Source organism: Rattus norvegicus, chromosome 2, assembly GCF_021556685.1.
Source record: "Rattus norvegicus strain SHRSP/BbbUtx chromosome 2, alternate assembly SHRSP_T2T, whole genome shotgun sequence".
Taxonomy (NCBI): domain Eukaryota; kingdom Metazoa; phylum Chordata; class Mammalia; order Rodentia; family Muridae; genus Rattus; species Rattus norvegicus.
In genome coordinates this window covers 46191477-46216301 of record NC_141535.1, presented here as the reverse complement: position 1 = coordinate 46216301, position 24825 = coordinate 46191477, and the positions used below count along the sequence as shown (strand labels likewise).

Below are 24825 nucleotides of genomic sequence, written 5' to 3'. Positions count from 1 at the left end.
CCAAACCTGGACTGACCCAGATGCCCAGAGAGACAAGACGAGTCACTACCTCAGGAGTGTGGGGGACGGGAGGTCGTGTTGTATATAAACAGGAAAGCCAGGAGCCACTGTTTGCGCAGGGCTGAACTCAAAGCTGGGCCTCCATGCCAATCAAGTACATGTCTCTAATGTGTCAAGATCGTAAAACATCACCATCTCTCCAGAAATGCCCTGGTTTGTAAGGAACCTACCTAGACTTTTATCTCTTTCTTTTACATGCACACGTGAGTTTAAGAATGTTGATACATATACTCATATGCCATATTGAGGCCTGGGTGTCTTCCCCTATTGCGTTCCACTTGTCTGTTTTACTTCCTGGGTGGGTGTTTGGCCTCCATATGTGCCTATGTGCCACGGGCATGCCTGGAGCCCTGGGAGGCCTTAATGGGACGTTGAGTCTCCTGGGACTAGAATTACAAACAGTTTGAGCCACCATGGAGGTGATGGGAGTCAAACCCTGTCGGGGGATTTGCAAAGCTCACAGACCTTAGCAGCCCCTGCCAAGGCCTTCACCTCTAAAGCAGTAGTCACTCCACATTTTTCCCACATGGAAATTACAAGAAAGAGTTAAACATATTAAACATATAAAATACAAAGCATTGGTAGTCACCAAAAGAGAACCCTAGGTTCATCTGAAGGACAGAGACACTGAGGCTCAGGTCGTGAATACACCACAGACCCAACTAGCTCTGGCCCCACACTTCAAAGGCCAATCAGTGCAGCCCACATCGTGCCCTGGATAAAGCCCTGCAGGTGTCCGTGCCTCGCACAGCCAGTCCTAGTTAGAATACAACCACGTGATGGTTCCTCGGAACAAGTGCTAAGAAGACAAAGAATGTGAGTGAGGTGTTTGCTCTTGACGACTCTGAAATGAGTCGCACCTCCCAAGGCAGAGCTGCACACAGGTGCGAGTGTCTCAGAAAGACGCTCCAGAGACTGCTGAGTCTGGACCCTGCTGCCTTCTCACTGAACTCATTACTGTGAGATTGCAATTTTCAGAATGTTGAATCCAAAAATTACCTAGTAACAGCTTGAAGTTGTAGCCCTGATTGTTACATAACAGGGGCACTTTTTACACGGTCTTCAAGTGAACGTTTAAAGTTGATTATAAATTCTGAGGCCAAGTCAACTTATGCATCCACTCAACACCACACTTCATAAGTCACCTTCCATAGCTGACACTGCCCTGGAGCTCTCTCTTCCCAGTGCTTGGTCATGTGTGTCATTGTGCCCAACTACAGTGGACTTTTTCTAACTTTTAAATACTAATGTTGTATTTAATAAGACCAAATCGGGAAAAACCAAGAATTTGCAAATTTACATGCATTACAACTATATAAAAATTTATTTACAAAGAAAATTAACACAGGACCATCAAGATGGCTAAGTAGGTAAAAACACTTGCCAGCAAGCCTCTAACCTGACCTCAATTCCATGACCCACACGGAGGAAGGAGAAGTGTGTAAACACACACACACACACATATGCACACACACATACACACACACACACAGACACACACACACACACAGACACACAAACACACCATTAAGTAAATACAATAAAAAGAACTTTTTTAAAAGAACAAAAGAGAGGTTGGGGATTTGGCTCAGTGGTAGGGCACTTGCCTAGCAAGCACAAGGCCCTGGGTTCGGTCCCCAGCTCCGAAAAAAAGAAAAGAACAAAAGACAAAAAGTTTTAGCTGATCTGTGAGAGCAAAAGTACTCCCTCCATATGCCGGGAACACAGCACAGACTGACGTGTATAACTATGTACAGAAGGAATGTGATGAAACATCATAACTGACCTTTGAAGACTTCTACAGTGCGTACGATCCCTGTCTTACTGCTTAGCTCTGGTTTACCGAGCAGTGTGGCGTTCATCTTTTCTAACTCCTCCGTGCCAACCTGGGATATGGCAAGCGTGCTGATCTGCAGGCTTGCTCCCAGATGGACCAGGACCATGCAAAGTCTTGGGAAATGTTTCCGAAAGATGAGAAGACAACGACACACTTGCTCCAACAGTAGTCACAGCAGCCTGCACCTTCCATCACTGAGGGTCTCCTCACAAGGCAGAGAGGAGGAGGAGAGCCACCACACTGCTGGACCTCCCTCCCAGCCCAGCGGTCTGCTCAAAGTGCGCACAGGGACATCTCAGGTCCTGCCCGTGCAGTTCTGCTATGTGCGACAGGGAAGGCACCGGCCTGTCCTCAGCAGCCAGCCCACAGCCGTGCCCCGCCCCTGCAGACATGAAGTACTTACTGCGACAAACAGCATGCAGTACATAGAGAATGAGGAGTGCCCCGAGTAGAAGGACAACCTGGGAGAAAAGAAGAGCAGCGTCAGCTTTCCTCCCAGACAGAGCCTCCCCTCCCCTCCCCTCCCCTCCCCTCCCTTTTTGGTGCTCCTGACCAACCCACCTGTGCAGATGGCAAAGCCACACCCCAGTTCTACCCTGTTTTGCCTTTGAAATCTCCTTGGCTCCAGAGAGCAAAAGCAGAAAGCGATGGAAAAGGAAATAATCACTTGTAAGATAAACTACAGGAAACCTCAAAAGCGACAGCACCGCTGGGAGCTGGGAGCGGCTCAGCAGTAAGAGCACTTGCTGGTCTCACAGGGCCCAGCTTCGGTTTCCAGCTCCCACAGGAAGGCTCAGAAATGTCTGTAAATCCAGTTCCAAGTCAGGTGACACCCTCTGCAGCCGGCATCTGTGGGCACCAGGCAGGAGCATGGTGCATATACATGCAGGCCAAACACCCACACACAAAATAGAAAAAGATTTCAAGTCACCGTAAATTTTTGTTTGTTTGTTTTTTCTTTTTTTTCTTTTTTTTTTTTTCGGAGCTGGGGACCGAACCCAGGGCCTTGCGCTTGCTAGGCAGGCGCTCTACCACTGAGCTAAATCCCCAACCCCAAGTCACCGTAAATGTAAAGATGTGAATCAATCTCAATGAAAATTCTGCCTAATGAGAAACACACAAACCTACGACAAGGAAAGCTTCAACAGGAGGGAGGGACCTCGGACTAGGGACATTCTATAAAGCTGCAGTGTGGTACTGCAGAGGACACAGATAGTGAAGGACACCACAACAGCAGACATTACAAAGTGCTAGTGACAATTTAAATTATGAGATGGAGCTGTCAATAAGGTGGGAAACACTGTAGTCTACGGAGAAAAAGAATACTTTCCTTACATTATACACAAACATAAATCCAAAGGCTGGAAGCGCTAAACTTAAGAATAAACGTATAAAGCACAGGCGGGAACAGATTCATTAAGATCCAAAACTACAGACTATGAAAGCAAAAGATAAACTGAGTTTCTTGGAAACTACAGAGGCTGGGAGATGGCTCCCTTGAAACAGTGCTGTCACTCAAGAGTGAGGACTGAGTCCCACTTCCCACACTGGGGGGCGGAGACGGAAGATACGGTGCAGAGTGACTGAAGAACACACCATACTGACCTCTGGCCTCTACGTGCACACACACGACGTCACATAGAGCAGAAAAGGCCTTCAAAGTTTCTATTTCTATACTTCAAGCAGTATCAGTAAAAAAGAAAAACCAAGCAACAGATTTAGAGAAAATATTTCAAAACATGTCATAAAAGGGGCATTTATTAGAATAAGAAACTCTTACAGCTTAGTAGAACATGGAGCTCATTGACTGCTTTCTCCACAAGAGTGCAGCAGAGATGTCCAGACGGCAGGACCGGAAGGACAAAGGCGCCGCAGACACCCAGCAGCACCACTTACGACAAAACGCAGACAGGAACCCAGAGACACAGGAAGCCTGAGGCATGGCTAAGGCAGGGAAACTACCAGGAGGACAGCGAGGGCCTGACTAAGGAGGTCTCAGTCCAGGAAGAATGCAGTCAGCAACCACGGCGGCACCTGGCGCCTTCCTTCCTACAACTGTAACAACACTTACAAGGCTGCATGCTCAGCATGTCTACTCCGAGTAAAATGCAAGTCTCTTACATGTGCTTACACACGTGTTTACAGTGTAAACACACGTGTTTACAGCAGCCTTCATCTTATTTTTTGAGACAGGGTCTCACTGTGAAGCCCTGCCTGGCCTGGAACTCACTCTGTAGGCCAGCAGGCTTCACCTCACAGAGATCCACCTGCCTCTGCCTCTCTGCCTCTCTCTCTGCCTCTCTCTCTGCCTCTCTCTCTGCCTCTGCCTCCCATGAGCTTGGATTAAAGGGTGAGCCACTATGCCCAGTTGAAGCTTCATTTCTTATGGTCCCACATTAGAAACAACCTAGCTATAAATCAACGTTCAGATGGCTGGATTAACCATCTGTAACAATCATGAAACATGGACAAACCATGAAACCGACACGTTAGCGAGAGAAGACAGATACATCAGCGCTCTCACTGAATGATCTCACACACAATGTCCTAGAAAACATGGAACAGAAAGGACTGTAAGGACAGAGAGCTGATAGACTGACAGGCTCATAGGCAGACTTAATGCAGTGAAAATATTCAAAACCGTGATCAAGGATTGAACAGGTTTGTGCATTATGGATCAATAAAGCTATTGTGCACAGACTGTTCCCTTACAATTTTATTTTATTTCAGTACAGCATCAAAGCAACACTGGGTGACTGGAAGCATTTGCCCACTGAGCCATGTCTCAGCCCTTGAACTAGCATCTTTAAAAAAGCTTACTAACCCTGAAGTGGGCCAGATTCATCTTAGATTCTCATACGTCATAATTAAACGTTTCAATAAAATGCTCCTAAATGGACACAGAAGCCTCATGACTAAAACAGTAGACTAAGGAACGAGAATCGAGGTTATGGGTTCATGAGTTCGTTCATTCCTGTTTTTACTAGTTTCTTTCTCCTTTCAAAGTGGTAGCCAGCGCCTCTCCAGTCACTAAAACCTTCTAGCCTAGGGCACTACTCAAGCACTACAGGTCACACACTCACCTGCCTTCCCTGACCTTCTGTTCATTCCCTTGACATACGAAGTTCTCAATGTAGCCATCGCTGCAGTTGATTTTTGACCAGTCTGGGTTACAGACAGCCAGGAAGTGAGGCCGCAGTCTGCCTATAGAGTACTTAGCAATGTCAGTCAGGGACTGACTGGCTGAGGCTCCAAACAAAAAGGCTCCAACGGCTTTGTAAATGGTGGCTATATAGTGATTGCTGACAAAGGAATTTGAATGCAAGACATTAAAGTAAACAGACAGAGTTTCTCCAGTAATCATCTGAAAGAGAGAGAAAGCAGGCTGTTACAACAACAGGCAGGCACTTTAAACAAACAAAAACATCAACTGCTAAGTTGTAAATGATCTTTGCTTTACAAACTTCCCCTTTTAAAACAGTCAGTTTAGGACGTCTGATTCTAAAGAAACAAAAAGCACCAGGGTCAGCTGTAGGCACTGCTGACGTAGCCATGGCTGGGCCAACAGCAGTGCGCAGTCTACAGGAAGTGCTTGTAGCTACAGCAATGGCTCTCAAAGCACAGCTGTGGCTTACTCTAAGAACACAAACGCCCCAAAGAGACTCTTCCTCACATAACCATGGTTCAATTCCATGACCTTCTATTGGTCACCACTTTCCTCAAGCATTCCTTTGAGTCAGACATCCATCATATTTAAAGGAGTAAAGCCATTTTAGGGAATAAAAAATATAGGATAAAAGTGTGGCTCTATGTCTGGGGCCAAAGGGCAGTACTTCAAACACCAAGGTCTCCAATTTCTGCTTTCCAGAAGGCTCAGGAAAAGCCAGACTCCTTTGAAGAGTCCTATTAAGAAACCAAACTAATACTTGGGACTCCTCCTTCCCTGGGGATGTGAGGGGTGTCATTATAGATGGTCCCTCTCCTATTTTTCACTGCTTTATAAAAATGGAGTTATAATACATATAAAAATATATTAAGACGTTTTCCTATAAGCATGCTATCGACTGCTACCTTGGTCAACACACACTCTCTCTCTCTGCGTGTGTGTGTGTGTGTGTGTGTGTGTGTGTGTGTGTGTGTGGTGAGCAACCAGAGCTTAAAGCACAACTTCACAGGTTCACCCACCAACCTCCTGAGAAATCCAAATACTGAATGTATGACTGTGAATCCCAGCGTTTACTGGTTAAATAAGACAAGAGGATGCACTCCATGGGCCTGCAGTCTACATACACACCTAGGAAACAGTGACCTCTGACTCCCGGGTAGGCAGAGGTGAGGGCTCTACAACCAAGTTTCCCTTGAGACGCCTCCTGTTTTTCTAGCTCACCTTAAAGGTTTACAAACACATCCTATCAGGGAAGGGCCATGTGCAGAGCCAGCCTTGCCACAGGCGACGTAATGGCTGCCTCTTAGTGGAATCTCAGAGGTCTGATGTGAGCAGCTCTCCTCCCTCAGCTCTGGCTCAATAGCTCCTAGAGCCCCGTCAGTGTTATAACTTTGCCAATTAGACTAGGAATTCTGAAAGGCTGGGTGATGTCTTAACTTTTCAACAGAAAGCTAAAATTGACACAGGAGCCTAAAACAGGAGGTGTTGATAAACATGTTCACTGAAAGGCACTGCCTGGGTAAAGTCAAAATCCCTTCAACACCTTACACCACACAAAATAGTCTCCGTGGTAGTGAGTTCATGAAACCCCTTTTCAGAGACTGGGTCACAGAACAAGGGAAGTGGACTTGGGGTCATCACACCTGCACTACTTGGCCTAGGGTCACCCTTACCAACAGCCACTGCCCTGTTTTAAAGATTATATTGCCTCTGGGTCATTTTGGGAGTTCTGGTAATTCCCTAAGGCTGCTAGTGAGAAGAGTTCTCTAACAGAGTATGGAGTTCATCTTTGCTGGTGGGGGGCATACAAGTGTATTAATTAACCAGTTCAGCAGGGCGGACCTCCACACCTCAGAACTCAACTGTTCCACAATGAGGAGCACAGCTCCCTCCTCACAGCCAGCCCCAGCTGTGGGCACTCAAGCCCTGCTCCCACCACTGATGGAGGAACCGGCTTTGTGATTTGCAGAGCACCAGCTGACCTACACAAGTGGCCCACATAAACCAAAAGCTGGCGGGAAGGCTGTAATGCTGGCGGGTGCTTAGTTTTTAAAGTTACATGCTCTCCTCTTTGAGAGAAACAGCCAGAAGAAATTCTGTTTTCCTCATTCTATCTGCATGTGACAGTCATGTTCTTCAATTCATTTAATACTGTGTCCTGCCCTTTGGCCTATTACTCCTTGGTCTTAATCTTTGGTCAGGTCTACACCTAGCTAACAAGCTATGGAATTAACCCGACAACTCAGAACACTTCTCACGTCTCACTCACTAACGGTGACAGTCTTCCACAGCGCTGCTCCACCCCGTGGGCCTATGCTCGGAGCATGCTCTCTCCAGCTCCTGAATGTCCCCACCAAGACTGTCAAACAGCATCCGTACAGCATTCCTTCATGGGGGGGCTCGCTAGCCCAGGAGTCTGAAACCACTGGTGCACCTCACACCTCCTCCTCTTCCCCGCAGCTCCCCCTGCTCCCCCTGCTGTGCAGTCTCCTGAGTCTTTCTCAACAGCCAAAAGTGAGGTTCTGGAGTGGACAGACTTTTACTAACCCCATATACTGACACTGCTCACTGACCATTTCCTCTGTACGGAAATCCTACCTTGTCTCTCGGTTTCTCACAGACTTTATCACCACTGTAGTTACAGATCATCTACAGGCCATGCCAAAGGCTTGGTGCAAAGTCTGAACCAATACAGATCTTAAATGATTTACTTCTTCCCCTCCTTCAATTTACTTCTAAATAAGTGATATTCAATATATACAACTCTGATTAGGGAGTGGCTGAGGTCAGAGAACAACCTGCAGGAGTCAGTGCCCTCCTTTTACCACAGGTGTCCCAGGGTTTGGACTTAGGCCTCTTTGGCAGCAAACACTTTTACCTGATGAGCTGTCTATCTCACCTGTCCATTTAACAGTTCTCTCACTGTGCCTTAAAAATAATGCACACTTCAAGGGCCTTGATTCATATTAATTCTTACTTGTCATTGTACGAAATGTAAAGATAACTTCTGAAAGACTGTGCTGGAAGTTTTTAATTTTATTTATGTGTACATGTGTCTCTGTGTATATGTCACAAGTGCTCACAGAGGCCAGAAGAGAATGTCAAATTCTCTGGGGCTGAAGGTACAGGTGGTTGTAAGCTGAACTTGGATACTCTGGAAGACCAGTGACCACTGAGTCCTCTCTCCAGTGAAATACTTTCTTTCTTTTCTTTCCCTTCTTCTCCCCCACCCTGCATTTTAATGTACTTTTATTAAGTGACTAAATGATGTCAGGTCTCAAACCCAGGACAAATGGCTGAGGTACCTATATAACACATCAGAGGAACACTGTCCACTAGCCTCTCTTCGTCACCAGTACCTGTTATAGGGACATCTTGTCTGAAATACCCCCACCCCATATCTGAAACTCTTTATCTCAGGAACTGAGCTGGCCCCTTCCCCAGCTTCTCTTCCCTATAAAACCCAGACATTTTGGCTACACCAGTCTCTTACTCTCCTGATCTCCCGGTTTGCTCCTGGCCTCTTGGCCTCAAGATCTTCCCTCTTCCTCTTTCACTCTCTTCCCTCTTTCCTCTCAGGGCTTGATTCAGTCTGGACCATTCTAGGTGCCTCTGCCCTTGCTCTCCCTTAGATCTACACTAGAAACCTCAACCATTTAGGAGCAGTCGTGTCCTCCTTTTATTTCACTTTTTCATTCAAATACAATATATTTTGATCATATTGAGTCCTAACTTCCCCCAGACTACTCCCTGTATGTGCATGTTTGTTTTATAAGCTACAGTCTCATTAAGTAGTCTAAGCCGGTCTTGTACTTGCAACCCTTCCTGCATCAGTTTCCTCAGATCTGGGCGTATAGACATGCACCACCATGCTCAGGGAACAATCAAGACTTCACAGCTACTTAGGTGTCTGAGATAGAAAGAGTGCCTGAGCCCATGAGTTCATGCCCAGGCTAGCGAACACAGAGACCTGTCTCTAACAGGTGACTTCCTCTACAAACCATCATGGGCTTGTTGCCTTTTAAAAGTAACAACTCAGTGTAGAGATCTAGGAAGACTAAAGGAATCCCTCATCTCCTGAACCTCTGCCATACTGCAGGACGTCACCTAAATTACTGTACAATCCCCCCACCCCACCAGATCCCAGAGCAGCCCCAGGGAAGAGCTAGGACATGCCAGGCCCAGGACAGCCGTGAAGACACTAAGACTGAAGGAGCAGCATCCTTCCTCTCAGAGTCTCACTTCTAGGAAACACGCATGTACACAGTGGAAGGTGTCTTCTCATTGGTTACCATAAATTATGAATTACTTTCCTAGTCAGAGACTGTGAGGATTTTAATGACATTTCTAAATTAATTAAACATTAATTTAACATGAACTCTAAAGTGGACACAAAATTAGCCCAAAATCTACATATACCAAGTTAGGCTCCAATTTCATATTTTTGTAATTTAAAATAGCTCCATAAAATAAGCTTTCCATTAAAGTTTTTTTTTTAATTCTGAGGGATATACATTCAATCGTTAATAATAAACCACCATCACAAGAGTAAGGTGCATGTTCAAAAGTTATAAACTTGGAAAAGCAGATTTAACTTACAACGATAATACAGAATGGAATGACTATTCCACCTAATAACGCATAAGGGATGGTGTCTTCTCTGTAAGGGTACTTGATGGACTCATCAGTACAGAACACTCCTCGTTGGAAGGGGGTATGCCTTGAAGTAAGAATTATAAAAGGCAATCCAGCTAGCAAAAGGGAATAAATAAAAATATCATTAAAAATTATCAAAACTCATCAATGGTAACAACCACCCCAGAAGACTTTAAAGATGCGATTGCTTTGAACGTAAGTAAGAGCACATGTAAAGAGAATGCAGAGTGCATGCAGCGCAAGTTAGGAGAGCCGCCCTGTAGGGTGAGTGTGCTTCTACAGGAAACAAAGCTTCCCAGTCCTGTCAGCCACTCTAACCCAGGAGTCTCCCACCTTTGTCCCTGCCCGGGTACAGTATTTGTGGGAAGTCTCTGCTCCCTCCCCTGTCTTAAATCAGGTTTCCAGCACTTTCTTAACCTTCTGTCATGGACTTTGTTTCTGAAGAAAACATTTTAACATTCCCCATTTTGTGCTTTTCCAAAAATGACAGTGTTTAGACAGGCCACAATGACAGCTAGGTTATGACAGTGTCTACATAAAGCATTCATTTGTTTCTTTCAATTATTCAGAGGATACTTAGAGCTGCCTTGGAATGGACCCTGAAGTTGAATCAACTTTCTTTTTTTTTTCCTAAAGATTTATTCATTTATTATAAGTACGCTGTAGCTGTCTTCAGACACATCAGAAGAGGGCATCGGATCTCTTTACAGATGGTTGTGAGCCACCATGTGGTTACTGGGAATTGAACTCAGGACCTCTGGAAGAGCAGTCAGTGCTCTTAACCGCTGAGCCATCTCTCCAGCCCCTTGAATCAACTTTCTTAAGACAGGCAATGGTGTCTTAATCAAACCCCCTAACACACACTTGTTTTATCTTTAATGTTTTCTGTGAAGATTATGCCTCACACTCACCATTTACACCCCTTAAAATGCTTAAACTTTGTCTAAATGTAACTTTCAAGAATTCAGTTCTTCATGTCATTAAATATGACCTACTTATTAGTTACAGCTTTCTGCTTTGTAAAGAGAGATATAGAAACCCTCAACAAGTCCACATCAGAACTGGTCCACGCATGAAGGCTCTCCCTCTGGCATCCCATGCTGCACACAGCATCTCACCCACTAAGCCAGCCTGTCCGAGCAGACCAAGTGCTTTCTCTCCATGAGGCTCCAAGCCCTGACCTCCAACTGACTGGCAACCAGATCTCTGCTGCTGTTTATCATACATCGATCTGTCCAAACTACAACCACATCTCTCCCGTTGCTAGCTCTTCTCTGTATCTCTCTGTACACATCTCTCCCATTGCTAGCTCTTCTCTGTAGCTCTCTGCATCTTCATTCAGACACTGAATCAGGGCTCAGAGTACGTTTCTTTATGGAAGTCAATTTGCCAATGATAGCTGCCAACTCTTGAAAAATCTCTAAAACGCTACAAGATCCCTAGCGCTTGGCTTCTGATAACTGTGGAGCTGGCTTTCATGCATGGCTCTCAGTGGATTCAGACTCTTCTGAGTCACAACATGCGTACAATTAGCATAATGGGATGAAACGCCCAAGCCTTTCTACATACGCCACAGAGCACAACTTCAGGAGAGTTACATGAACTTTCCCACTCACTGACACATAAAGTAGCGTTAACTACACATGGCTGAGGTTCCGGTTGCTGCCTGTCCCACATAGTAACTGAACACTTAACCTTCAACCAACTACAACATTCCAACTGGATGGACATCCGTCTCACATTTACAAAGAACTGTTATCTCTGTGGTTCCCCTGACTTGTAAGAACTCTGCACACAGCACTGTAAAGTTCTTCTGTCTACACAGCACATTTCTGAACTGGCTGTATTTTTTTTTCTAAGTATTGCTTCTTTCTGCACTAAGACGCTTAGTACAGAAGTTACACATAGTTCATTAGCATTCGAAACTCTTTAGATTCTGTATCTTTAGTATAAGGAAAAATTTGTATTGATAGTCTCAAATATACTGAAAATATTCATATTCATATCCGTTAATAATAAGGTGTTTCTCCCTTGGCCATGCCACATAAAAAAATCATGTTGGAAATTACTCTCCAATTTACAGGGAAAAGGTTCATATTTCTAAAGATAGAGGAAAATTTTACAAGTGATAATGTCCATTTTAAAATGCAGGAATGTGTGAGTGGGTGGACATTGCATACATCACCCTGGGTGCTATCAGGATAACAGGGTGGAGTAGTCACGGTACAGAATCACCCCAGCGAAGAGCAGCAAAGGAAAGCTCGCGCAGCATTGAGTGTGCCCGGTCGGTCAGTGCTCAGAATGTGATTCCCAGTAGGAAGGGGAGCTGGAGAAAAACCATGACAGGTGATTCCCATAGCTTCAAAGCAGAAGGAAAATGTGCAGCATGGGCGTGGCAAGAAAGCAACCACAGAGTACGGCTGGTATTAAAAGGATGAGCAAAAAAACCCTCTGAGAGAGCTCGGGTGAGCTGCTGGCAGGTCAGGATGCAGAAGCAAAGGATGCATCAGATGAACAGAGGTCAGATGGAGAGGAAGCTCAGATGCAATGACTTTTAATGGCCTGCCTTCGTTACGGAGAAAGAACAGAAACCAGATTAGAGTGGAGAAGGCCTGAGGAATACTTAAAGTTAGTAATAACCAACCCCTGTCACCATCGCAGAAACTTATAAAATATATAACCCAGTGCAGCTTCATTTTCATTAAACTCATACAGGCTAAGCACAGGCGTTCACCGACCCACTTAAGACTTAGAAGGATGAGCTTATTCAAATGCTTCTGGAACCTCTCAGAAACACAAGACTGAATCCGTCTGGGCTGGCACACAGCACTGGCCCACAAACAAAGAGGCCAAGGACAAAGCTCACTTACAGAGAAAGAAGGGACTAGCTTGACCTTCCCAGTGCAGAATCGAAAAGGTAGCTTTGGTTCCCCTGTGCCAGAAGGCCTCAATGGCCCCACTATCTCAGGCTGCTGAGTACCTTGTTATCTGTTTCAAGAACAGGCTTTACTAAAGCTAATGAAAAAACAGTTTCTACTCCCTGCAAAAACCCTAATCTAACCATTCTTTCAACAGGGACAGCACAAAGGTTGCTTTTAGGTTTTGGTTAATCTATGCAGTATTGGGAACACTTGTAATACAAATCCTTGTTTGCATTTCTAATTATTTCCTTAGAACATTTTTAAGTAACAATAAGGCATATAAACATTAACATTTTGACCACTACTTCCCCCCAAATATAGCTGCACAGTACTAACTTACTCTACCAGCCACAGTACACAAGCATGGAAAACTGAATCTTTTAAATGGACAGCGATGCTCTCCTTGACACATATAACAGCCAAGGCATGGACACAGGATTGTTTCCACTGCTGTCAGCTACCAGGAAGACTGTATCGCTTTAAAAAAAAAATCTCTTTTCATAATTTCTCAAATGACTACACATGCCAATATTTTCTTAATACTTTAGTTGAGAAATCAATTTTAATTTCTCTCCTATTTCTAAAGATTTACTTGTTTAGTGTGTGTTTGTACACTTCCTTATCTGTATGTACACCTCGTGCATGCATACACCCAGGAAGGACAGAGAGGGCATCAGCTGCCTCTCATACTGAAATTAAAGGTGGTTATGAGACACCCGGTGTGGGTGCTGGGAACCTACCCCGATCTGCTGCAAGAGCAGCAAGTTCTCCTCACCACAGAGTCACCTCCCTGGATTTCCTCACCTATTTCAGACAGCCTTAAAGTGTAAGGAGCATCATAAAATGCATCTACTCTAAGTTTACCACTGTGACAATCCTCACGACATAGTCTGAGAACATTGTTATGCCCTGGGAACATTCACGAACCACTGTGCATTCAGTGCATACTCCTTGCCACAACCCAGAGCAAACACACACCTGCGTTTGGGCGTATCATATAAACGGAATTATACAACACATGGTTTTTTTAATGTAGCTCATATTACTTACTATAATGTCCTTCATGCTAATTCATTTTTGGCATGTATTCTCCTTTTTATGGATATATTATCCTACTGTACATACAGAGCACATGTGGTTCAGCCACTCAGCAGTTGATGGACATCTCAGCTGTGTCCAGTTCAGGGCTGTTATGACTATATACCACTTTGAACATCCACATGCAAGTCTTCGTGTGGATGCATTTTCATTTCTAACTGGCAGATACCTACAAGTGGAATTACTGTGTCATGTGGTAAGTATATGTTTAAATTTTTAAGAAGCTCCCAAGTTATTTTCCAAAAAGGTTATCGTGCTTTACATTCCCATATCCTGATTTTTAATACACCCAATGGCCAATCACAATGAACCTTTTAAAAACTCAAGTTCTCTGAATAGTAAACTTACATCATCTGTGAAATAGTATAGGTTTCACTTTCTAATAGTGAATATCTTTAATGATACAAAAGGAAGTATGACATGATAACTTATAACTTCCACAAACTTCATAGAAAAAAATGTCCCCATCCTCCACCAGAGATAGGAAAAAAGAGCTAAAACTGCTTTTTTCTTTAACTGCCTCTTGCACTCATTCAGGATCTTGGAACCAGAAGAGTAATACTTACAGACTGTTTCAGTTAGAAAAATTCAGCCAAACTGAGAAACTGGTTTTAAAGTCTCTTACATGAAAAAACTCAGCTGGGCGGTGGTGGCACACCTATAATCCCAGCATTCGGGAGACAAAGGTGGTGAATCTCTGAGTTCAAAGTCAGCCTGGTCTTCAGAGTGAGTCCCAGGTCAGCAAGGCTACACAGAGAAACCCTGTCTCAAAAAAAAAAAAAACAAAACAAAACAAAACAAAACAAAAAAAACACCTAACCAAACAACCAAACACAAAAACTCTCTTCCAACATTAGGGAGATGAAAACGCCTTCAACAAGTTAATGTTTAAGGTTGACAAAACAGCCATGCTGTTGCGCAGGTCCTACTTTATACAGTATGACATTTTATGGATATAAAAGCTATCAAGTGCTAAAGAGAGAGTGGTTTCCAACTCCAGAACTACAGTGGCATGTCATTCGCGGGCACAGTGTCTCAGAGCTAACCAAAGCAGGCACTGATGTCAAGAGCCTAGAGCTCTGATGAAGGTCGAGAAAAGAACCACCTCAAAAGTCCAGATGAACTGGCCCCACTGGAAATCCAGTGAGCAGCAGATGGTTTCCACCGAGCAGAGAGGAGGTGGCCACTTGCAAAGCATTTCATCAGTCACAATCCAGTGTCTGCACTGAGGGTGCATGAGGACGGTAAGCCCAAAGAACCCTCAGTAAAGGGAGACTGAAGAACAATGGATCGAGTGTTAGTTCTGCCGTCTGACTGTAACCCTGGCTTACCAGACATGTGACAGATGTATTTAGTGTGTGTCTCAGTTAGGGTTTCACTGCTGGGAAGCGACATCGTGACCAAGGAAACTCTTATAAAGAAAAACATTTAACTGGGGCTGGCTTACAGGTTGAGAGGTTCAGTCCACTATCATCATGGTGGGAAGCATGGTAGCATCCAGGCAGGCATGGTGCTGGGGAAGCTGAGAGTTCTACATCTTGATTCGAAGACAACTAGGAGAGAGACTGGCTTCTGCAGGCAGCCAGGAGGAGACTCTCTCTTCCACACTGGGTGGAGCTTGAGTGTATGACCTCTAAGCTCACCCAGACAGTGACATATATCCTCCAATAAGGCCACACCTACTCCTACATTGCCACACCTCCAAATAGTGTCACTCCCTGGGCTAAGCATATTCAAACCACCACATCCACTCTCTGGCTCCTATAGGCTGTTGAAACATATACATTACCATTCCAAACCATCATAGTGAAGAAATATTGGACAAAGGCAAGACCAAAACCCAGGTGGACAGACTCCCAAACTCTACCTCTCCAGCTCCTTTCATCATTGTTGACTGCAACGCTGTCTCCAGCTCTTTGGCTGGTTCCACTCCCAGTTAGACATTTCCCTCAGCAGCATCCCATGGCTCTAGCATATCTAACATCTTGGGTATCCAAGGCAACTTCAACATCACAGTTTCTTGTTCCAATATCTAGGAGCCCAGACCTCCAAAGGGCTTGGGTCATTTCTCCAGCTCTGTCCTCTGTAGCATGCTAGGCTCTGATTGACTCGCTGCACTGCCACAGCTCTTCTTGGTAGTTATCTCATGGGACTGGCATCTCCAGTACTGTGGGGGTCTCACGCTGCAAACAGACATCAGCAATAGCCTCTAACAGGCTCTCCTCATGGTGCCAAGCCTCAACAACTCCTTTGCATGACCCCTTCAGTCCTGGGCCATCAACTGCAACTGAGGCTGCACCTCCATCAATGGCCTTTCCTGGATTCTCACGGTACCAGCTTCAGCTTCATGCCTTCAACACCAGTAGACCTGGGTGGTTCTTGCACAGTACCAAGTCCAAGTACAGCATGAGGTATAAGCTATGGAGGCCAGAGAGTGGAATGTGGTGGTTTGAATAGGGATGTAAAGTGGAAATTTCTGGTTTATTTAAAAATTCAGTTGTGTTACATGATGTTTTGATGAAAGCTGTGAATAAGAGAGCATGTGATGTTTTGCTGAAAACAGACACTTGAAGAGGGTGTGTGACGTTTAGAAAGAATATAAATGGAACCCCACAAACAGTGGGAGGGTGCTCTTGCATTGCTATGCCACCACTGTGCAACACTTCCCTTCTTTGTTGGTCATCACTGCATAGAGAGAAACGCACCAAGAACTCATTCTGCTTGCACTACTGGATCGAGCTACCACTACTGATTTGTGTTTGGTGTTCGCTATTGGACCAGACTCCTGGTATCCTGACAAGGAAAAGAGGAATCATCCCAAAGAACTACTTTAAACAGGTCCACAACCCCCTTTTCCTACTAACCTTCTTTCTCACCTACCTCTGGTTGGTGGGCTAGAAGGGAGGTTGAAGTGTTTAAGAACCATAAACAAAGTAAGTTTTGAAAAGTCTAAGCCTAGAGAGTGGCCCCATAGGCTCATATATTTGAATGTTTTGTCATCAGGGAGTGGAGCTACTGGACAGGGATTAAGAAGTATGATCTTGCTGGAGGAGGTGTGGCCTTCTTGAAAGAAGTGTATCACTAGGGACAGGCTTTGAGGTTTCAATTGCTCAAGGCAGACCTAGTGTCTCTCTTTCTGCTACATAAAGATGTAGACTCTTAGCTACCATGTGTGCCTGCATGCTATGCTTCATTCCATGAAGAAAATGGAGCAAAACTCTGAAACTGTAAACCAGTCACAAATGCTTCCCTTTACAAGAGTTGCACTGGTCATGGTATCTATAGGAGTAAAACAAACTATTGCAAATTGTTGGTTATTTTTAATTTCTTTTACTAAATCTTTTTTTAAATAGTATTTATTTAATGTATATAATTAGCACACTGTAGCCATCTTCAGACACACCAGAAGAGGGCATCAGATCCCATTACAGATGGTTGTGAGCCACCATGTGTTTGCTGGGATTTGAACTCAGGACCTCTGGAAGAGCAGTCAGTGCTCTTAACCGCTGAGCCGTCTCTCCAGTCCTCTTTTACTAAATCTTAAAGACCTTGGTAGCAATTTAATTCTAAATACATTTAACTCAATTTAGTATGAGACCAAAAGACTGCAGTGGAGGGGAGATGAGCTGTCTGCAGTGGAGGGGAGATGAGCTGTCTGCAGTGGAGGGGAGATGAGCTGTCTGCAGTGGAGGGGAGATGAGCTGTCTGCAGTGGAGGGGAGATGAGCTGTCTGCAGTGGAGGGGAGAAGTCGAGCCTAAGAGATTAACCTGACACGCAAGTCCTGTTAAAGCCATGAGACCAAGTGAGACCAGGAAGGGAACAGGGAAGAGGAGAAATGAGGGCCCAGTGCTCTGAGTACTGCAAATGAAACCTCCAGAGAGGAGAAGGAAAAGCAGGTGGTGGAGTAAAAGCACGGGCTGGTACACTTTTGTTTGTTTGTGTTTGGGGTTTGGTTTTGCAAGACAGTTTTTCTCCGTGTAGACCTGGCTGTCCAGAAACTTGCTCTGTTGACCAGGAAGATCTAGAAAAGTGATCCTTCTGCCTCTGCCTCCCAGAGGCTGCGATTAAAAGCATTTACCACCACAGCCAGGCCAAACAGATCCTTTTTATACAGAAAGAAAAGGGGTTGGGGCATGCAGAGATCTGGTAAGATGGAACCAAACCTGGAAAAATAAAGAAAAATGCGGAGGATGTATTTCAGAACTCTAGAACAGCAACTGTAGAAAGATCAGAGTATCAACCTGTAGTGAGCAATTAGAAACCAAGCTTTTTCCTTACATAGATATCACAAAATCTGCATTGACATGCTTGAACATTTCAGAACTCCCACATAGTCTACTGATACAAATCAGTGAACCTGCCCATGCCTTCTGCTCATCCTCCCACAGAGAGGAACTGCCCTCACTCTCACTATAGGAAAGCTATTATTAAAAAGATCCCTCACCGCAGCTGCCTACCTTGGAACCAAACAGGCAGTGACTGAGCCCCTCCTCCAAAAGCAGGGTGCTCTAATGCCCTGAGCTCCTAAATGCTGACTGCTCCTAAAACTTGCCATTCTTAAGACCCAATAAGTGCAAATGACCATACTTGACGAAAGTTTGCTGATGTGGGGTTTTTGTTTGTTTAAAATTATTAAAACATGGCGCCCACAGGAATTTGGTCACCATCTACTACTAAGTGGTTGTGGAGCAAGTGGACTGTGCCACCAGACAGAAGAACTGGTAGAGCTGAGCAGGCTCAAACCTGGGGGGATCTCAGAATTGAGAATGGCAGATGTGAAGCCAGCTCTCTGCCAAGTTCCTAATCTGGAACATGTAGCCACGGCACTCAGCTGAGACAACCACGACAGTCAGCCACGTAGCATAAAAACATGGAGTTCTCCCTGCTTAATGAAGTCTCTAGATAAGCTCCCAGTGTTTAGCCAATGAGCTTCCCTTCCTGTGCATCCCTTCCCCAAACAGCATTTAATCCCTGGTTCCCCCTGAGTAAGGCTATGAATGCACATCCGCCATCAAATAAAGCAGTTTAGACAAGCGAGGATGTCTCTCTCCTTCACCAAGGATCATCTGCGGGGAGGCCTTCGTCTAAAGAGCATCTCAATCTTCCTGAGAAGGCTGCGAAGGCCACTCCATACACTCCCTTAGCACTCACTCAGAACCGAACTAGATTCTGTCCCCCTCCAGGGCTCAGATATTCCTTTCTTGCCTGGCACATAGACACCCCGAGGGAAGAAGCACAGACCCGAAGACCCCCTATTCCTAACTCCCATCGGTACCCCAGCAACATCAGGGTACACGTAAGACCAGGAACTATAGCATCCGTCTCAGACACCGCTGTTTCTCACCCTGGAAAACACGGACGGGACGGAGTCCCCTATTACACAGGCTGTTCGCGCTGTTCGCCTCCTCAGTGGCTTGCTGGCTGCGCTCCGCACCTGATTGAGAGTGTTGCTTAAGGCGGCACGTGAGCCTTAATCACGTGAGTCTTAGTCACGTAATACTGCAAACATTCACGAAACTTGGCTCCCAGAGCTTTACACTGTGGGTCTGCATGTGGAGAAAGCCTTCAGCACAGATGCTTCAAATTCGACCTCTCACTACTTCTCAGATATCCAAAAGGTTTTGATGTACTAGCAGTCTACTGTATAACATTGAACAGTAATGGCTTCTTGCATCAAATGCACTAAATATCCCACAACTTTTTTCCTTTCCAATTTTTAAACCAGTCTGGCTTTAAACTCACAGAGATCCATCTGTCTCTGCCTGTTGGGTGCTGAAATTGGCTACGCTTTTTTCTTCTTTTCAAATAAATGGCACAATATAATAGTCCTCTAGGGTGGGGATTAAAATGTAAAACCACAAACTATTGTTAAAAACTGAATTCCTAAGTACCACCATGTTTTCCAAATGTTAAGTTTTAAGAAACAAAGGTATGTCCAGTTATTAACTGTCAACTACCCCTCTTTCATAAGACCTATTAGGTCTAGGAGCTAAAGCTTAGAAGTAGAATGTTTGCCTAAGCAGCATGAAGTCCCTAATATAGGGTATGCCAGGGGAATAAAATAACCAATAGCTTGCAGTTGAAATAAATATCATGTAAGGTCAATAACGAGGGCCAGCGAGACGGTCAGGTGGGTAAAGGTATATGCTGCCAAGCCTGAACGCTGTAGTTCAATCCCGGACCCGAGGTGCAAGGAGAAAACCCACTCTCTCAAACTAGTCCCTAACCTCCACATGTATGCTAGCATATGCACCAAGCACACTAAATAAATGTAATTTTAATTTTTATTAGTTAACGCATTATGTAAAATTCTAAAACATAAATTTGACATCATACAGGTAATCATATCCCTAAAAATTAATAATATTGAAGATAACATTTTGTAAAAAATCATTCTTTTTATATAACAAAAGAACACTGATACTTTATCAAATTATCAACAAATTGAAAAATATAGTTTAAGCCAGGTTTACTGGCACATGCCTTTAATCCCAGCTCTCAGAAGGCAGAGGCAGGCAGATCTCCATGAGTTTGAGGCCAGCCTGCTCTACACAGTGAGCTAGAGTTACATAATGAGACCCTTGAACCCTACCCCAAATGTGTGTGTGTGTGTGTGTGTGTGTGTGTGTGTGTGTGTGTGTTTAAATTACTCTTCAGTGTGTGTATCTATGTGTGTGTTGGTAGTTGGTAGTGATAAGGATAGAACCCAGGACTTCCCATGAGCCGAGCAGGTACCCTACAAGATTTTAAGCCTCACTTAATTTTTTATAGCACATTTAAGTTTACTTAAGCACTGGGCAGTAAATGCTCCCACACACACTTCTCTCATTATCCCAGTCCTGGTTCTCTATAAACACCTTACACTGGTGCAGCACATTTGCTATCACTGAAGAAGCAGTGTTAGCACACTGTAATAACTAAAGCCGTGCTTCACTTTAGGGCTTGCTCTTTATGCTACAGTTCTATGTGCACTGATACACACATGGGGCCATGCACCGCATCATAGCATCATACACAATAGTTTCCCTGCCCCAAACCCTCTGCTTCAGGGGTTGCTTCCACCCTCGCTCACGCCGCCTCCCTTTGTACTAGCTCCACAGGCTCACGTTGCCATGTCCTATCATACCGTATCATAGTTGATACCATAAAATAACAGCCTTTTCAGACTGGCTTCTTGTACTTAGCAATATGCAGTGAGGGTGCTTTCATGTGTCTTCATGGCTTCATGACGTACTTCCTTGGATTCTGTGGTTTTGTTCTTGCAATCCAGAGAACTTAATCCAAGGCCTTGCCCGTGCCCATAGCTAGCACTGAGCTATACCCCTAGCCCACTTGTTTCTAAGTGTCACCAGATATGAATATTTCATGTATGGAATATGCCAATATCATAATTCATTTATCCACTCAACTACTGAAAGTTATCTTGCTTGTTTTAAGTTTAGACACTTATAAATATCAGTGCTACAGACATTTTGTTTTGTTTTGTTTTTATGTGAGCAGACGTTTCAGTTCACTTGGGTCACTACTTAGGGCCACAGCTGCTGTATCCTACAGTCAAGACCACATTAACTTCATAAGAAATTGCAGAAGTGTCTTCCAAAGTAGCTACACCATTTTCTGGTGCAGTAGGCATTGTGGGTCTTGAATTTTCCCTACTCTGGGTACCCAGGAGACTCCAGTTTGAGCTGGCACGGAGCATCCTTTCATAACTGATTTACCTACCACATGTCTACCTTCTCTAGTTGGGGTTTTTCTCTTCAGGCCTCCAGGCCACTTTTAATTGGGTTGCTTTCTCTCTACTCTTTACTTTTGAGCCCCACCCTCCAGCCATGCAACTCAGTCTGGCCTTGAACTGGAGGTCTCTCGCTTCAGCCTCCCAAGCTCAGGATTACAGGCTAACGGCTACACCCAGCTTGGGCTGTTCTCACTGTTGAATTTTAAAGTTCTATGCACAGCTTTAATCGTGGCCCTTCACCAGGTGGGGAGAAGGTGTTCCAGAACACCCGGCGTGTGTCACTGTCTTGACAGTGTCTTTCACAGTAGAACTTTCTCACTTTAATGCAGCCCAGTTTGCCAATCATCTGCTCACGGCTCTACCTAAACCAAGGGAAGATTTGTTTTTAATGCCAAAAACTTTGACCTCAGCTATGTGACAGTCAGCTGGAGACATGAGACCCTGTTTTTAAAAATAACATTATTTTTAAAGCAAACATCACAAATTCAACCAATTTCCCAGGACCTAAATTTAAAAATAAAAAGGTAAAGTTCATCGCTTCCTCAGCTACAGTTTTCAAAATAACATTAAAACAAATCAGTGAATTAATGAGTTTGGCTTTACCTCACATTTTTCTAAAGTGAACTAAGAAAGACTAGAGTCTCCCATTGTCCTAGATAGCTTTACCTATCAACCTGACACAGCTAAGAGACATCTGAGAAGGGAGTCTCAGTTGAGGGGCTGGCCTGTGGGCTTGCCTGTCTGTGTGGACTGGGGGAGGAGGGTCGAGCCCTTTGTAGGCAGCCATTCCCTGCAGGCTGCCCTGAGTCCTGAGCTGTGTGAGAAAGCTAAGCACGGGTGTGACTATGCTTTCTGGGTTGAGACTTGCTAGTTTTCTACCCTGGGTCCCCTCAGTGATGCGCTGTGACCTGGAGATGTGAGCCAGCCAAACCCTTCTCCGCTAAGGTGCTTTTGGTCAGTGTTTTACCTCAGCACCAGAAAGATAAGCAGAGCACATGGAAACCAGTGACCAAACACCTTGGTGCCCGCCACGCTTGGGTTTCTTTTTTAAAATGTAAAAGAAAAAAAATAAGTCACTTTTAAAATGTAAATGCTTTACCATTTAAATTCTTATTACTCATCAAATTTTATACAAGATATGTGTGTAGCTATGTCAAACTTGAATAATGCATGTAAATGAACACAATGTCTTCTATATGAGATGGTATCTACAGAGTATTAAAACAAATCTGTCCTAGAAACTGTGAAGAACTCTTTTGCATTGGTTCATAAACCCCCAGCACACTGAGGCCCAGGAACCAGCTACACACTGTTCTTTTTAGTTTGCTGTTTGTATTAAAATGTTTTCCAAGTGAGTTCTAACAACACACAAGAATTCATACCAAGAACTCAAAGGTTTATACTGGGTTTTTCTCACTACTTTAAAGAAAATACATACATACCTTAGTATTACTGTTATTCATTTCAACTACCTGATATTCTGGTACTTACGGTAATCATTTATTTTAAAATTATCTGTTAAGTAAGGGCACAGAGCTGAATCTGCAGTATTCTCATAATGAAATGAAAACATTTGAACTGAACAGCGCTGAGGTGGCATGAGTTTTCATCCAGTAGGAGATCAAATTTTCCCCTTTCTGCTGTGCTACTTTAGAAGTTTTGTTCAATTCATAAATTTTAGTTCTGCAATAAAGTTTTAATAAAAAAAATAAAATGTACCAACTGCTGCAACTAAAGTTAAGTTCCTGAGCTCCAAACAATACCCAGTAGGTTCTCAAAGCCTGACCTGGCAACAGTTAAGACAGGCCTCTCCTTCCTCTGCATGCAGTGGGCTGTTTCTCCGTGACAGTCCTGCAATCCTCCCTTCACACTGGTCACAATCCTGGGGCCCCAACTGTATAATGCGAGCTGTGGGGGCTCTTGCTTCTCAGGGAAAAGTAGCTCCTAAAACTAAATTCTTAATCCCAATTTCTTTTCACCCCTTTTATTTTAAAATTGTTAGATGAAATTTGAATTTTAGGCATACAAAAGTATGTATAATAAAATAAATATAATATAATGTATATAATGTAATAACTAAATATAATAAAATTCAAGGCCCACTAGCTGCTAGAATACTATTCTGAAAACTATTCAGGACAAAAGAAAACTTGCAATGAAAAGGACCACCACACTCAGACTCATGAACTGCTAAAGCAAAAGGTTGCTTATTCAAAACCCGGAAAGAAAAGCCAGCCAGTCCTGCTGCAGAACAAGGTTGCTGAGCTGACGGAGGCTAAACTTTAGAAATAGCTACAGAGCTCAGGGGACAAGACCAAGGAGGACACAGAAGACACACAGCGGGCCAGTGCACTCTAAGACAGGCAAAAGGGTTAAGTCTGCCCTGTTCCTTTTCTTCTATTTGCGAGTCCCATAAAAGACACATGCCTGAAATCCCAGGGCTGGGTAAATAGGAGCAGGAGGACAGAAGGCTCAGATTGGCAAGCAGACGGTGGTCTGGGCTCAGGGAGAGCGTACAGAGCTGAGCAGGAGTGGAGCCACACCTCTCCACGTGTGTACCGAGAGGAGTTGACTTCAATGACTTCAAGCTGTTTTAGGTAGTGTACACCTTCAACTGGAAAGTCACCATTCTCCAGGAACAGTGTGGGATTCTTTCCACTATTTTCCATAGTGACACCAGGTAAGGCAGGGCTTGAATCTACCCCCACCCCAACGCCATCACTTCATCCAACCTCCAGCACAAACACATCACTACCTGCTTGTTAATTTACTTACAGAGAAAATGGGTATGCCAAGCCCCACTAGGACGAGTACACTGGTTGTGACGGTACTGTCATGGTACGGGTACTTCACGCTGTTGTCAGAACAGAAAAAGCCTCTCTGAAATGGATATATTTGGCCCAAATTTACAACAGCCATAGGCATGGAAGCTGTTGGGGAAGGGAAAAAACACATATGATTACATTCAATTCACTTCTTTAGGAAGGAGAGGGCGTGTGATATAAACCTTAACTAAACTCAGGTCTTTATGGAGAAAGACTGATATGCTCAGACTCCCGGCAGAAGGGCTAATGAGATTATGTGGCAGCTGTACATTCAAAAACGGATTCTTTTGCTTGCACTGACCTCTGATCTGAGGTACAATCAGAAAAGAAGCCACCAGGGAAATGAACAAAATTGGTCCATGAAAAACTAAATCTGAGAATACAGGCAAGTTTTCTATTTTCTATTCTATAATTAGTTCCCATCTGAACAGCTTAATATCTTAAATATGTATAAGGAAAAAACAAACTAATCATAAAACAAACAGCATCATAATATCTGAAGGACAAAAAAGTAAAAATCTATTTC

The 24825-nt window shown here is 44.1% G+C and overlaps 1 protein-coding gene across 4 annotated transcripts in view; it reads right to left on the bottom strand.

Moving 5' to 3' along the window:
* Plpp1 (phospholipid phosphatase 1) overlaps window positions 1-24825 on the bottom strand; it is a 61492-nt gene that overhangs the window by 4997 nt on the left and 31670 nt on the right. The window contains exons 2-5 of one of the 4 annotated variants that reach the window (XM_087632699.1): window positions 24250-24404; window positions 9663-9814; window positions 4981-5261; window positions 2301-2358 (exon numbers count right to left, since the gene is read on the bottom strand). In XM_087632699.1, the coding sequence (XP_087488825.1) occupies window positions 2301-2358; window positions 4981-5261 (339 nt within the window). In that variant the 5' untranslated portion in view covers window positions 9663-9814; window positions 24250-24404. 4 annotated transcript variants of the gene reach the window in all.